At 44.2% G+C, this 16,787-nt stretch overlaps 1 protein-coding gene across 2 annotated transcripts in view; it reads right to left on the bottom strand.

The window, feature by feature from the left end:
• Positions 1-8,963: 8,963 nt before the first annotated feature.
• Positions 8,964-16,787, bottom strand: part of Vps41 (VPS41 HOPS complex subunit) — a 149,520-nt gene continuing 141,696 nt past the window's right edge. For both annotated transcript variants that reach the window (NM_172120.4, XM_006516641.3), the window contains 4 exons: positions 13,139-13,238; positions 12,993-13,037; positions 11,663-11,742; positions 8,964-9,655 (listed from right to left, as the gene is read on the bottom strand). In NM_172120.4, coding sequence (NP_742118.3) covers positions 9,575-9,655; positions 11,663-11,742; positions 12,993-13,037; positions 13,139-13,238 — 306 coding nt within the window. In that variant the 3' untranslated portion in view covers positions 8,964-9,574. The remainder of the gene's footprint in view (positions 9,656-11,662; positions 11,743-12,992; positions 13,038-13,138; positions 13,239-16,787) is intronic.

Raw genomic sequence — 16,787 nt, 5'->3', positions numbered from 1 at the left:
AGGAAGGGAGGAAGGAAGAACTGATTGTCATTCATCTTTTAAGAATTGGCTGAGGAAGCTCTCTCCTCAGCCCACATCTGGGTCAGATGAGTTGAATGAGTGATCCTCTAGCATTCTGCTCTTTTGCAATGATCTGTGTGGTTTTACAATGACCTGCTAACAATGTGGTGCTCATTCACTATTTACCACCATAGCTCAGCTCCATATCTGCCATCCCGTGCTTCATTCTACTGGGCCCTGGTGTCTGCCAACTACATTTTCTAGAATCCTTTCGCAGCTGGGTTCTTATTACATCCTGCCAATGAAAACACTCTTGGGAGATCAGAAGCCGCCCAGAGGAAACGTCTTCTAAGGTTTCTCTCCAAACGTTGTGGCAACTGCGGAAGCTGCTGTTACGTGAGGGTAGCTGGGGGGCTGCCTGTGAGGTCACAGTGAGGACAGGCTGGAGTGACAGTGGACCAGGGGCACCAGCACATCCAGAACTTCCAGAATCTCACAGTCCCTCATCTAACTCAGGGACCCCCGCCCAGCTGCTCTCAAGCCTCTCCTGCTTGGACCTCACATAACTTGCTTCCCCACCTTGATAACATGAAGAAAGTACAAAGCCCAGACATTGCCTTCAATTCTCCTTTAGCCCTAAGAGAATCTTTGACATGACTTCTCTATATTGATTTCTGTGCTTCAAGCATGCTATGGGGCTTTCTCTTTACAAGTTCCCATCTGAGAGAAACTATTCCGATTCTTTAATGTCTAGGCTGTCTTTTAAATCTTTTAATCTGACTGCACAATGTGGTACATGAAACGCAGTAGTCACAGAGATGTTAGGATGTGGGGCTATGGAAAAAGCGTCCTAGGAAGCTTTTGATGTTTTCTTTTAGCAAATACATCTAAATGAATTAAACATATTAAAAATGCATGTACCTTAGTTCGCTCCCCTATTCCAGGCTCTGTACTCTCTGTATGATTTGGATGAGACTAGCTCTCAGCCGCAGGCTTCAACTATAATACATATGAGCCAATTTTGGCACTCACAGTTGATGGGAGAAAATTTCTAGAACCATTGAAAGGGGCTCTTTTCCCTCTGAACACTGCCTCAGATGTGTTGTGAATCAGTTTCTAGAAAAAGTGTTTGCTTTTAAAGTCTCTTGAGGCCAATATATCTTTCCATTCAAAATCTCCAATATTTGTTACTGAAAAGGGTTTCCATTATTTTTGTGACTGCAAAGAAAAATGATATTCATAAAATCTTGGCTTTGGATGCTGCCACTGACCAGGCTGCTGAGGTTATTAAAGTCATTTTTTTATATTAAATGAATATAAGAAACTGTAGGTACTTTGGGATGAAAACTACAAATCTAATATGCCTCTAGTGGTCTTGGAGAAGTAGCCTAACTATGTATTGAAGGTGCAACCTTGAATATAGGGTTATCTAAAGGTTATGAGGCAGAGAATCAAAGCTATTTCAGATAGGACTGAGGCATTACTGAAGGGTAAGAAAGAAATCAAGCCAAAAAAATCAAGCAATAATTTAGTCCCTTTGTGGACATTCTATTGTGTGCATCAGACAAAATGGCAGCCTTTGGAAGGCAGCCAATGTTGTGAGCACTTTATGGAGGGACAGGGAATGACTCTTTCTTTTAGGTTCTGACTCCATTTTCACTTTGGTTAGCAAAGTTGGAGGGCTAGAAAGGGATAACCATTGGCAAAATTATAGCACAATCAAGAGCCCACTGTGTGCTAACTTGGTCAGAGGCTGCTGCACAAAACAGTCCTTCTTGCGCGCGCCCAACTGGCCAGGAAGAACGACGCTGCAACAGGATCCTTCTGCACACGTTTATTCAGTCCTGTTTCTTCTTGTTTATATCTCCCTTGTTTATATCTCCCCCGAACCCTGGGCCTCTCACTCTTTTATACTCTCAGTTCCCATTCACGCACAGCAGGCCACGCCACCTCACCAGGTACGCAGCTTCAGCTAATCAGGGCAGCAGGGGCATATCTCCATCAAAATGGATTCACCGGTATCCTGGTACACCTGCGCAGCTCTCAAGATGTTTGTGGCTTATATGAGGAAGTCAGGTGCTAATCATACGACTTAGCTGCGGTCCCTGGCGCCTTTGGGACTGCCGCCACACCTGCTCCTCACAAGTCCTCAGCTTTTCATCCTTTGATGAGATGGATTGTCAATGAAGCTGTGAGAAAAAAACAACGCTGTCGGAACATATAGGATATGAAGGGGTAAAAAGTCACACTGATGTACTTTGAGACTCCTGACTTCAAGTCTTAGCCTCTTTTCTTTGCTAAATGAGAGTAACTGAACTGATGTTGGAGGGTCGAGTATCATAGGAGATAGCACATGGAAAATGAAAGTGTCTGTAACAGAGCATTCTTAGTCTATAGTGAGGACAGAGCCTTGAACATGACCAATCAACAGCCCACAGAGCACCTACCTGACTGCTCCTACGGTCTTCATGATAGCTCTTGATAATCCTTTATGTTTCTTGTTATCACAGTGTCTCACGAATATTTAAAACATGGCAAACCCTTTACTTATATCTGGAGGGACAATGACCATGTGCAAAGCCTCCCTGAGTAAATATTAGGATATGCAGCGCCATGGAAATGTGCAAGCTGCTCAAATAGAATGTGGGCTCAGAAGAGGAAGGGGAAAAGTCCTGAAATTTTTAACCCAGGAAAACCCCACATTCTTGAAAACAGAAGTTTTAAGTGCAGCGAACTCCTCAACTTCAGATTCATAGTGCAGAAAACAGTTCCTCTCTTCATGCTACCAAGCTCCTTACCTCCTGGTTAAAAGGTCAGTATTTCCTTCCCATCTCTTGTCATGTTTCTCTGGGTGGGCATGCCTGCATATGAGGTCAGAAGTCAACACTGAGACAGATTCTCTCACTGAACCTGAAGCTCGCCATTTGGGCCAGACTTCTAGCCAGGGAGATGCTCAGATCCATGTGTTTCCACCCCAGCTATGCTGGGTACGCAGATTTGACTTGGGTCCTCATGCTGCTCCAACAAGCACAGTACCAACTGTGCCAGTCCCCATATCCTACCAGCTCATTTTCTTTTAACACCCTACAATGATGGCAGCCATATGCTATACAACTGAACAAAGAGGGAGGGGAGATGCTTGAAGTCCAGGCTCCAGAAGAATGGTGGGTTTGTTTGTTTTTCCTTGCTTGCTTTTAGCTTGCTTTGGGCCTCCATAGGCTGGGGCTTTAGCAGAGTTAGAGCCACATTATTCCCCTAGTCAGTAGATATACCTGAGTGTCTTGATGTATACTCCGAAGGCACTGGGAATAGGCAGAGTTAAAAATAACTACTGAACTAACAATACAGTAATTGTGACTAAATAAACTGGAATTAAATAAATTATTCCAATGGTTTAAATTCTCCAGAGTCTAAGCTGCAACGAAACCCCTTAACAAGACAGCTGGGCACAGGAGGAAAGACGCTGGAAGATATGCACAAGTTAGCTAGAGGTCAAAAGGTATAGTCCTCCTATGGTACTTATCACCATCTTCACCCTAAGATCAGTGAGGTGGTCCCCTAATCCTTAACTCACACCACTCATAACTAGGAAATGCTTTTGGAGAACCTATTTTAGAGCACGAGTTTTGACAAATGATTCAATCCTACAGTGGAACTCTTGGAAACAATGAGTTCCATGGAACACAGGAAGCCTGTATTGGGTGACAGCACCTCTGGGAAGTTAATCTCTCTTTGGGCTGTATAAGGGTCCTTTTCAGATACACAAGCCTGAGAAAAAACCCAGGGCTCAAACTCTACACGGGGCTAAACTTTGTGTCACTTTGAAATACCTTACATAGAGGTGGGAGTGGAAGAGAGATAAGGGGTGGGGAGGGCTAGCATGTCTTATAAAGTTCAAGACTGAGCAGCTAGCTATACAGGTGTTGGTGAAGTCACTGAAGTGCGTTGACACAAACTGTTCTCATGTAATAAAAGCACAGAGCTACTAGCCCCTACGACCTGAGATTCAACTTCCAATGTTGCCAGCCTAGAGACCAAAGCTTTAACCCATGGACCTTTGGGGGACACTTCCATATTCCACTTATATACACAGTGTCAAGCCAACTTGAAACAGAGCTTAGACCAAGCGTGATTTGCAGTGCTATTTGCTATCACACAACTGAACAAATGCCTACAACTGTGCAGTACATATTTTGAACAGAAATCTTAGTGTATGATTTTAAATAATTAAAACCTAAAACATTGTTACAGAAGTTATGTTAAAAAGAATTTCAAATTAGGATAACATTTACTAACTTCTTAACAGTACCTTGAGAATTTGGGGATGAGAAATGTGTGTTCTTGAGCTTTTTACGTTTAAATAGAAAGATATTTCAAGATATGCCCTCAACTACATATTTTGGTGGGGAAACTTACCATCAATGAACCAGAGAGAAAATATTGGTAATATTGGTAATACATCATTTTGGAAAGAGAGATCCAAGATGGATTGAGCCCAGGTGTGTGGTGTTGCAAGAAGGTCATATTGTATAGGGATACTGTATATATCTTAAAATACAGTCACAATTTGGAGTCAAGTTAGGACTACAAGAATCAAATCTTGAGTGGAATACATCACTACTTGTAACACATGCAAACATTCATGCTCATTTCTTCTTTAAGAAAACTAAGATATATATGAATTACTGACAACTCTGAGAACTAGCATTATTCGGAGCAAAAGTAATACATTAATGAAAATGGAAACAACAAAAAAGGAAGCTGACGTAGTAATCAGACGGGAGAGGCACATCAATACTCTGGTAGTAGAATGAAAGCAAGGGGCCTGAAGCGACCAAATTTATAAGCTGGCCAAAGATGTGGGTATTCAGACACACAGCAGATGGGCACAGGATCTGAGTACAGAAATAAGAGTAGCTGATTAATTCTGCTGTTTCTGATTGAATTTGCTCTTTCTCTAGGGATTTAGAGCTGCTTAGAGTAGAATGGAGACTGAGAGACCAACTACTTTTGGGGACAGCTCAATGTCATTTTCAGCACCCTGACAGATGGTTACCAATCTTAGCTTGAGCCATTCCATCCCTTTCAGGGTCTCTGGGACCCAAAGCTTCCTTATATTTAGATGACATTCCCTAACATAAGCCATCCTAGGCCAAGCCAGCTGGTGCACAGCTCGTACCTGCGCATCTCAGCAGCTATTCTGAAGTCACCTGGAAGAATCATTTTTCTCCTCTTTTATGTAACCAATTTCTAAATTTTGAAATTTCCCATTCTTCTCAGATTTTGTGACTTTACAGTATTATAGTGTCCAATCTGTCCGCTTGTTTCCTAAATGGCCTGTTTTTCACATTCTAGCCGTGTCCTGGCTACTTCTATTTTGTCAGATCTGTTTTTTAAAACACCTAAACCAAGTAAGTATTCTCACCTGCTAAATCAGGAGTGCTTCTCTCTGTAAATAGGGCAAATAATCTATTAAAATTATCACAGTTTTTTCTTTCTTTCTTTCTTTTTTCTTTTTTAGTAGACAGATGGTCCATATTTGTGGTCATGTGGTAGCAAGTTACTGTTGTATAACAAATGGCCCCAAAATTTAACAACTTAAACACTTATCATCATTGTTTCTGATTTAGGCATGTTTTGGGTGGGCTGTTCATTGTCATGTGTATGTTAGGGTGTTGGTTGGAACTCTAGGGCCTGAAGATTGATGGAAACTACATGACAGCTTCTAAGCCATTTTAAGAGTAAGAAAGCAGACCAGAGAAAAGTGTACATATCCATAGACATTGACAGACATAGATATATAGTGAGGATCAAGAGAGAAAGGGGTACGGTAGAGTAGTGCTATCCATCTACCCATCCACCCACCCACCCACCCATCCACCCATCCAGTCATTCATTCCCTCAGCATCTTCCAGATGTTTTGAGTCATTCCAGTAGAAGCACTAGGCACTAAGATGAACAAAAGGTTTCTCATCCATACTGACCCTACAGACCACAGGGTGCCATGACAAAGGGAAGGGGAATGAAGTTGGACATGAACTGAACTGGCATGGAGACACCTGATATAATCAAAGTTACATCACTTGATATACCTGGGCTTTCAGCTATAGCTCCCTTGCTCTTGGTAAGACAGAAACAAGGGCAGGGAGGCCACAGCAGGAAAGGAAAAGCAAATCTTTTAAGTTCCAAAATCTTTTTAAAAATTTAGTAAACAGCTGCCAGTAGATCCAGCTTTTGCAAACTCCAAACCCAAAATAATAATAATAATAATGATAATGATAATAATAATAATGTAAGAGTCAATTTTACTGCCCTAAAGATCCAAGAGCTCAAATGACCAGGCTGCAGGGCTAAGGCATCAGGGTGAATGCCCTACTTTCTATCCCAGGACCCAGCTTGTCAGTGGGAAAAGGGATAAGCTCTACCAGATGATAGATGCCAGCCTATTTTCTACTTTCTCTTAGAAGCAGCAATCTTTGAAAGCAAATGTCCATCTTCTTCTACCCATTTACATACATTCTTAGCAGTGTGATGGATAAAGATCAACCAAGTTACCATGTCTGTGTTTCTCATGGTGCCAGGGTTAGTGCACAGACTAATGGCTAGAGCCAGCTGGGACTGGATAACTGAGTGAACCAAGACTGCATCTGTTCCATAGACAATCATGAACTGGATAAAGGCAGACACGTGCGAAGCCTCTAGCCAGTGGTCCAAGGTCAGGGTGGCTGAGGACTGACTGGGCCAACTGGGTCATCAGTACAACAGCAGTGCATAGGTGAAGGGCACAGAAGTAAACTCGTAGCCACCATGCAGGAGTGACAGGCAGGAGGCTGTAGTTAACTGGCAATGCGTTATGAAGATCAAACCAAAGCCCGTGAGCCCTTGCACACACAGGACACAGGGAATCCTGAGAGTGCAGCTAGGTCATGCCATGTTTGCCTTCAGAACTCCCACGCTAGCTGAGTGCACAGGAAGAGCATGGGCAGGGGCTGACTCTGTGAGGATTGATTCAGACTGATTATCATTCTCTTGTCTTTCCTAGTGTCACACTGTTGTTCCTAGTCATGCTCGAATCTGTGCCACACAAGGAAAGTGTCTTTCCTCAGACTGTAGAAACCAGCCCTCAGCAGAATCAAGGCATACGAAGTAAAACTCAGTACAATTGAAATGTAGTATTAACACCCCAGGCCTTAATAACAAACCACAACTAACTGATTCAGTATTTAACATATAGAAATGCCTCCCCCATGTGTATGTGCCTACTCAGTATTCCTGACAGTTATTAAGAACTTTATGTGGAACTGGGGAACAGGTTAATATTTATACAACATGGTGACTCATACTGCTGCGTGCAGCCGCCCTCTGCTGGAAATGGGCAGTGGTTTCAGGGCAGCCACTGCAGCCAGGCTGTGTGGGTGGCTTGATGCTTCTAGAATCTTCCTACTGCTTGCTCTTCAGATCCACAGTGATTCTGTTACCCATGGAAACCTCGTAATCAATACCTTCCTCTTTCTATGTACTGAACAGAACAGCTCAGCTGAGTACTTCTGTAAAAAGATCTTCAGTGGGTCAGAGTAGGTGCCCTGAAGGCAGACTGTGACTGCCGGAGTTGAATCCAGCTGGTACACTGACCCCTGCCTTGACTTGTGGGGAGCTGCTGAGCCTTTGTCTTTCTTCATGGGCAAACGGCCAATCTACTAAGAAGCCTGCACACACAGCTGCAGGCTGGCTAAGGCTCATAAAAGCCCTGCATATCATAGTTACTCTACAAGGATTTGTTTTATAGGGTTTCTATATTGCAACAACCAAATAACTGACTGAGAGTGTCTGAAAAACTTTTCAATAATGAGCACCAGCAAGTAGGAAATCCTGGTTATAAACAAATAAAACAGTTGTCATTAAGTAACTTTGAATTTGGCTGATGCATACACGAGGCAGATTTCTTCAAGGACAAACATTTGTGTCTATAATCTCTGGTAAAAGTGGACCAACCTGGCTTCAGGCATGTTTTATTTATTTAAAAGATTTAAAATTATTTTATGTGTATCTGTGCGTTGGCTGGATGTATATCTGTGTACCACACACATGCATGTTGCCTACAGTGGCCAGAAGAGGGTTTCAGATCCCCTGAAACTAAGGTTACAGACAGGTATGAGTTACTATGTGGGTGTTAAGAACTGAACCCAGAACCTAGGAAAGAGCAGTCAGTGCTCCTAATCACTGAGACATGCTTTCGGCTCTTCAGGTGTTTTTCATGGGCTGGTCACACATTAGAGAGGCTGGGTAACTAGCATTTTGAATATTTTGTTGTATTTAAATGTTTATAAAGTGAGAAATAATGGAAAGGATTAATTACCCTTTAGTACAATTATCCACCAGTTTTTTAAAAAAGAAAGCATTACCCAGGGAGGCAGGGTGGTGCTCTTTGCTTGCACCACCATCTCGTCCTGGAGATCTTAATCGATTCTTGAAAAGGGAATGAACACCCTTTGCTATCTGCATCCTGGCTCAGTTATTAAGAATGAAGCAAGCTTACTCCCTCCTTTTCTGTACTTAGGGGTTATTGTCCAAATGTGGTTTAGGAATTGATGGAATTTGCCTCGGAAGTAAACTGTGGTGGACCTGGCACCACCCATCCTCCCCTTCAGGAGTTCCATTTAGTTTTTCTGGCCGTGCACCTGCTCCGAATAGCAAGGGAAGTGACAAAACTTACCAAGCCGAACCTTGACATCAAACTGGAAACATTAAGAACAACAAAAAGTCAAGGCAGTGAGGCACACTCCTGCCAACCCTTCCAGGCAGTGAGATACACCTTAAATCTATCCTTGGCCCTTCTTTGGAGAGTCTCACTTAACTCTGACAGGGTCCCTGGCTTCCTCCTACTTATCAACCACAGCTTGTCAGTGCCAAAACTCACCTCTATTCCTTAAAGAGCACTTGTCTGCTTGCAACACAATAAAGGATTCACAATGAGAAGGGCAACATTTATTCATTCAACAAATATTGATGACCTGATGGGGCAGATAACTGAGCTAGTCAGCGCGTAGGTAGCAAACATAAGGCTATAGTACCCCAGCTAATGGTCTTCCCACATGTCACTGAAGGAGTGTCAGTTCTCAGCATTTTACCTTTAATTTTAATTTTTACCTCTAAATGCGCTTTAGGAGGCTACCCACAGCTGATGACAAACAGTGTAGCCAGGCATGCCAGAACTGTTACCAGCAGAACTTTTGGCCGACTGTAGCTGGCAGTGTTCTCAGTAGTGCAGTTCATGCCTGGTGGGTGTAACTAGGGTATAACGAAGTCACTTTGAACTCTTTTGCTAACTAAATAAGCCAAATAAACAAATCATGAAATACTGATTAGCAATGCAATATTTCATGGCATGGGAAGAGCTTCGACTTCTCCATCGGTGACAAGGAGCAGCTTCTGGAAGGAAGGTCTGGAGAAAACAACTGACGGGGAGCTCCGAGGAGCCCTGAACACGTCACTCAACAGCACTGGCGTTGACACAGCTGCTGTGGTCCAGCAGTCACTCAGTGGAGAGTGGCAAAGGGTGGGCAGGCAGGCAGGCCTACTTCTTCATCTCCAGGATGGCACTTCCAGGCCCACGGTTCTTAGCACTACAGATGTTGCAGTATTGTGCAGGAGCATTCTGCAAACAGTTTAAAAACATGGGTTAAAAAATGTCTACCTTTACATTCAGAAATGTGATTCTGTCATCATCCAGGGAGCCGAGGGCTCTGAAGTGATGGAGCATCGTTCCCGGCTCCGTAGAGGATGCTTTAGCTCAGACAGGACACATGCTTCTATGACTCTGCAGCTCAAAGGACACAAGCGAGGCGGTTAGACCGCTCAGTTAGTGAAGTACAAACATGAGGGCCTGAGTTCAAGCCCCAGAACCCATGGTCTAAAGGCCAAAAAACCAAAACCAAACCAAACAAAAATACATGTGGTGGCACATGCTTGTAACCTCAGTGCTGTCCCATGTAGTCATGGATCCTTGGGCTCTGGTCAGCCAGCCTAGACTACATGCTGAGTCCTCGGTCCCAGAGAGCAGACCCTCTTGCAAATGGACATCTCCAGGGAAAGGACATCTGAGGTAGTCATCTGGCCTCTACATGTATGTACAAACACATGCACATGTACACACAAATGCAAAAAAGGGGTGCAGTGGGGGGCATCACAGTAGAGCCAGCTTTGTCTGGCCAGGATAACAGAATCATGCCACACAAGGCAGGCCAAAAACCCTCCACTGATTTCCAAGTGTTTTCTAACACACAGCCCACTGCTCAGGCGTCATCAAGCCAATAGCATGAGTTCACACAAGTGGGTATGCTTTTATGTGAACTATAGTACACTGCATCTGTCACATTTGAAAAGTAAACAATATACTTATGTGATAAAAAAAAAAAGAAAGCTGGCTTCTGAGAGGACTCCTTTTTTTTTTTTAGTTTGTTTTCTATGCTTTATTTAGTTTGTGTGTCTTTTTTTTATTTAATTTTTTTATTACGTATTTTCCTCAATTATATTTCCAATGCTATCCCAGAAGTCCCCCATACCCTCCCCCCCCCACTCCCCTACCCACCCACTCCCACTTTTTGGCCCTGGCGTTCCCCTGTACTGGGGCATATACAGTTTGCGTGTCCAATGGGCCTCTCTTTCCAGTGATGGCCGACTAGGCCATCTTTTGATACATATGCAGCTAGAGTCAAGAGCTCCGGGGTACTGGTTAGTTCATAATGTTGTTGCACCTACAGGGTTGCAGATCCCTTTAGCTCCTTGAATATTTCTGAGAGGACTCCTATACCCCATTCAGATACCAGAACCCACAGATACGCAATTCCTTCTGTTCTGGTTAGTTTTTAAGTCTTTCCCCTCAACTTGACACGAGTTACAGCCCTCAGAGATGAGGGAAGCTCAGGTGAGGAATTGCCTCTACTACACTGGCCCAGTCCATGGGCGCATCTGTTGGGGCATTTTCTTAATAATTGATGTGGGATTGTTAAGGCCTGCAGTTAGTACCACCAGTCGGCAGATGGCCCTAGGTTCGGAACAAGAATGTATCCATGTTCTTCTGTGGTCTCTACTTCAGTTCTTGTCTCTATATTCCTGCCCTGGCTTCCCTCCATGATGGACTTGGAGGCAATAACTAACTAACTAACTAAATAAATAAATAAATAAATGGAAAGAAAACCCCCAAAACAACAAACAAACCCCCAACCCTTTTATGCCAAAGTTGGGTTTTTGTTAGTGTTTTTCGAAATGAACAGAACGAGCAAACTAGAACACCTTTACATACAAAGGCAGACAGCTTTTGGATATTACCCATATGTTTAAAACATCTTCGGTTACTTACAATACCAAATACAATGTAATGCTTATAAACAGTTTCACTTTTGTTTAGGGAATAAATAAAAAAAAAGGAAAAGTGTACATGTTTAAGACAGGGCAGCTTTTCCTTAGGACTGCTGATGCGAGGTTGCATGGATGCAGAACAAGGTAGCGTCAATCCATGGATGCAGAACCCAGGAACTAGGCAAGATGAAGAGGAGCAAGTGTCTTGTGTAAAAGAATTAAGAGATAGGATGGTGGGTTGTAATTGTGGTTGCTGTGATTCCATCTTCCTTTTTCATTTGGCAGCGGATGGCTGACAACTTACCATGCTCGGCATAGGCAGGCACTCCTTGTGGAACATGTGCCGGCAGTGGAAGACCACCACGCTGAAGGGCTTCGCTGCATCTGCAAGGGGCAGTGACAGAAGGAGCAGAACTCAGTGCACCAGGCAGATCAGGAAAGGTTAAACCAGCCTGAGAGAATTTCCTAGCAACAGGCTCCATTTGACAGGGCTTCTTTACAACAGGCCCTGGAGTGGGGAGGAGCCTAAGCACAGAGCGGGTGTAGAACCACCTGCCTATGAAGTACAATTGACAGGCTACTTTCCTGGCCTCAGCATCACTTACCAAGATAACTAATGCAGCACAATTTCACAGCAAATGTGATGTTTATTTGAAAAAGTAGAATATGTGTGTCCCTGTATGTGTCCTGAGCATGATTCCAACTACCACAGACTGAAACTGCCAAGATCTCTCGCTGAGGCCAGAGGCAGAACTCGGTTAGGACCCCAGGCTCTCTGCACTTAGGACACTTCTGTTTAGTCAGGTCCTCTCATCTGCTCTGCTGTGTGGCTGGCCAGATGAGCTCTGCTAAGACCTACTGCCCACCACAGGGGAAGCTGAGGATCGAACTTTACAATCTGCCACCCCTTTCATGGAAAGGCCACCTAAAGCGCTGTGGTTTACAGACGCTTTGAAAACTCGAACCTGCTCCCTCCGGAAGAGCGCTTGTGTGAAATGACCTCCCATGCTCTATGAGCTATGGAACACACAGTGCCTAAAACTAGTACCTGTGAGCAGCGACACCTTTAAGCTTTCTCATGATGAATCTGCATTTTAAAGTACCCTGACTTTCAAATTATGAGCTTGCTTTTCTCATGTCTGAATGATCTTTTGATACAGACCATTTTATTATTACGACAATCTACGGAGAAAAAGAGACAGAAGCTTCTATCCTTTAGTGAGTCAGTCAGTTTGATGCTGAGTAGTTTCCATGAAGATAGTCTAGGTGCCCAGAAGTACAATGAAGATGAAGTCCCCCCAGAACAGAAATAGGAGGACTGATGGTTGGGCTTTCATCTGGCTTTGCTTTACTTTCGAAGATTCTAAAAGAACAGCCCCTAACCGGATCCATTAGCATCGCCTTGTTGGGAGTGCTGGCTCTCAGGCCATGGCAGCGTTTGAAGAACCCTGCAGATGCTGATGCACTACTCCTTCAGAAGCAGCAGCATTCACAAGAGAAGGGAAGGAAGGGGCTGACATCCTTCAACTGTGAAGTTCTATAATTTTCAGGCAGTGATTAGCTAATTTCAAAATCTTAATTCCACTCCTCATGAACATGTGTTTGGGAAATGATTTCCCTTCTAAGCATCTCACCTGTTGGGAGGATGGGAGAAAGGCATGATTCACAGATATTCTCTTCTGTAAGAAAACACACACATCCCAGGTTAAGCACATTGCCATTTGCCTGGCCTCTCTGGAAAGCATGGTTCAGGGCTGAGTGTCCTTCCAGATTTACCCACCATCAACCAGAACGCCTTTCATTTGGGTTCGGTGCATTTTTTTCAGCAACGACAATGAGTCAGCTACGAGGATTTTCTTGCAGCCTTCTCGAAGCAGAATCTAATGTACATGTTAAACAAAGAAAGACCATTTAGTAACTCAAGTGTGTGTGCGTCTACCTGAGGAATCAGACAATGGCAGAGACATTTATTGGCTCTTTTGCCCATCAAACACTGTCAAGTAAGCCAGGCATTGTTCTTCACAATTTATTTGTTTTTATGAGTACACTGTGGCATTGGTAAAATCAAACACAAATTCCAAAGTCCTGTAAAGACTACAATCCTACTGCTCTCTCGCAGGCTTCTGTACTCTGCATGTGGTTGCCATAGAGGGCCATGGTGATTTGCTGGCACTTTGGTTTTTGAATGGCTCAGAGTCCAACCTTCAGATCTTTGCACAGAATGGAAGACTTGTCATTTCTATGCCATCTAGTCATTCAATAAACCCATCTACTCTCTGACAAGGCTGGGTCCATAATGAGCAAGACAGTAGGTAAAGATGAGAGATGTGCAGAGAAGCCTGTGGCTGCCTGTGCCTGTAGGTCAGTGTATGAGCTCTGATACCACCTTGGTTTTCTTCATACTCATGCCACTCAGTTCAAAACCTAGATATGCAATTTTCTTCCACAGTGTAAACTGACACCACTGGGTATGGGAGTGGGTGCAAGCAAGCATGGCTCCCCACAGCAACCACACACAAGGACCTGAATTCCCCTGCAAAGCCCTGGATGACGACAGCTAGCTGCAGCCCTCCTCAGTTACATGACAGGACACATTTGGGACCCAAATGTGGGACCCAAAAGCACCCGTGGCTTTCAGTCTCTGTAAGATGCAAGGCTTAGTGATTTTAATCTTCTTACGTCTACTTTGATACTACTTGTGGAGGGGCTTGCCTCCATTTTCATCCTTTTTATGAAAATGTGGTACATTTACACAATGGAGTACTACTTAGCTATTAAAAACAATGAATTCATGAAATTCTTAGGCAAATGGATGGAACTAGAAAATATCATCCTGAGTGAGGTAACCCAATCACAAAAGAACACACATGGTATGCACTCACTGATAAGTGGATAATAGCCCAGAAGCTCGGAATACCCAAGATACAATTCACATACCACATGAAGCTCAAGAAGGAAGACCGAAGTGTGAATACTTCCATCCTTCTTAGAAGGGGGAACAAAATACTCATGGGAGGAGTTACCGAGACAAAGTGTGGAGCAGAGACTGAAGGAATGATCACCCAGAGACTGCCCTACCTGGGGAACCATCCCATAAAAAATCACCAAAACCAGACACTAACTATTGTGGATGCCAACAAATGCTTCCTGACAGCCTGTTATATCTGTCTCCAGAGAGGCTCCACCAGTACCTGACAAATAGAGGTGGATCCTCGCAGCCTACCACTGGACTGAGAACAGGGTCCCCAATGAAGAAGCCAGAGAATGGACCCAAGGAGCTGAAGGGGTTTGCAGTCCCATAGGAGTAACAACACTATGAACTAACCAGTACCCCTGGAGTTCCCAGGGACTAAACCACCAACCAAAGAGTACACATGGAGGAACCCATGGCTCCAGCCGCATATGTAGCATATGTGGCCTTGTTGGTCATCAATGGGAGGAGAGGCCCTTGGTTCTGTGAAGGCTCTATGCCCCAGTGTAGTGGAATGCCAGGGCCAGGAAGCATGTGTGGGTGAGTTGGAGAGCAGGGGGAGGAGGGAGGAGATAGGGGGGTTTTCAGAGAGGAAACCAGGAAAGGGGACAACATTTGAAATGGAAATAAAGTAAATATCTAGTAAAAAAAATAAAAAGGAAATAAAAATGTGTCTTAACTCTATAGGGATCCTCCTGGCCCAACACTGGCAAATGCTAGCTTTACAGATGTGCTTAAGTCTAACTGTCCTGTCAGATTCTCCTAAAAATGTAACATTACTTTTGTTTTCAGCTGGTGTATGCTGCCTGGTTGGTGGCTCAGTGTCTGAGAGATCTCGGGCGTCTAGGTTAGTTGAGACTGCTGGTCTTCCTATGGGGTCTCCTTCTTTCAGCTTTTCCCTAATTCAACCACAGGGGTCACCAGCTTCTGTCCACTGGCTGGGTGTAAGTATCTTTCAGCTGCTTGTTGGGCCTCTTGGAGGGCAGTCATACAGCAGAGGACTGCCTGGTCTGGCCTCAGTCAGAGAAGATGCACCTAACCCTCAGGAGACTTGAGGCCCCAGGGCATGGGGAGGGGTCTGGTGGGGTGAGGTGGGGACATCCTCTTGGAGACAGAGGTGGGGTGGGGAGGAGGTATGAGATGAAAAACAGTTAGAGGGCAGACCAGGAGGGGGATAAAGACTGGATTGTTAAAAAAAAAAATAGAGAGAGAGAATAATAGAAAAAGAGAAAATAACAACAAAACCAAATTTAAAAAAGTTATGGTTTTTATCAGAAGTCACTACAGCATACAGAAAGAAGAAGAAAAAGAATACAGCAAGAAAGTTATCTACAAAATATTGATGCTGACAAGCTTTCAGAAAATAGGTCAGTAAGTTCATGAAGCTGCTGTCCTCCAGCATCCAACTAATCGGCTCAGTTCTAGCTCCTCTGGTGTGGGCTCTGGAAGCACTGTGACACTCTCCAGGGCACACCGCCTGGGCAGTGACAGATCAAGGGTACAGCCTGTGGAACAAACACAGGCCACAGGCTGCAAAGAAAACAGAAAGCCAAGGACAAAGCACTTTCTAAGCAGGTACAACCTGCCTGCTCACAGACAGAATTGGCTAGGAACACTGACAGTTGTCAAGAACCTATAAGAAGGAAAGGGACAATGATACTTCTTGCCTAACCTGATCAAAATCCAAGGGTCTACACCAAAGAAAGAAAAAAAGAAAGAGAGAGAGAGAGAGAGAGAGAGAGAGAGAGAGGGAGAGAGAGAGAGAAATTCTAAATGTCACTGTCATGACCAAGTATGGCAGCAATCAGAAGGTAAGAGTCCCTTGGCAACAGTCTGACTCAGCTCCAGCAAGTCTCAGGCAAGCAGGGAGCCAGTGTGTTAGACAACAGTATACTGCTGTGCGAGCGCTCTCTTTTCCGTGCTGCTTTCCCTCTGATGTCACTTCCAGAAATGAAATCAGTTTGAACTGTTAAATAAGAAAGAGAAGAGGTAGGGTTGGTTCATGTATGGAGCTGACACAGAGATGGGCTTCATTAAGGAAAAGGGCACTGCAACCAAGGAGCTATGATCGATCGGGAGAGTAGGAGAAAGGGTCAGGTCACTCTATCAGCGACTACACGTGTGGAAGATCAAGGGGAAGGAGTGGCTTACTTCCAGGCATGGGACGGGGATGGAGAGAAACATGAAAAATTCCCAAACAAAGGAAAATGTCTGACTTTCGTTTCCTTTGGGGAGGTGGTGAAGTTCTTCACTACGTGATTTTAGTGTGGACTGTCCACCATGGAGGAGCACGGAGGAGCCAGGTACCAGGACAGAACATGCAAATTAAGAGCTGTGAAATCACAGCACCATAGCTGACCTTCCCAAAGACAGTTTGCAGGCTGTGGGGTCTGGCCTTTCAGAGTGATGAGTGCATTAAAGGGTCTGACTTATGGGCTAACGGAGACATCTCTGTATC

This window comes from Mus musculus, chromosome 13 (assembly GCF_000001635.26).
Source record: "Mus musculus strain C57BL/6J chromosome 13, GRCm38.p6 C57BL/6J".
Taxonomy (NCBI): Eukaryota; Metazoa; Chordata; class Mammalia; order Rodentia; family Muridae; genus Mus; species Mus musculus.
Note: the sequence above shows the minus strand (reverse complement) of the source record. Positions and strands in the feature narration are given on the sequence as shown.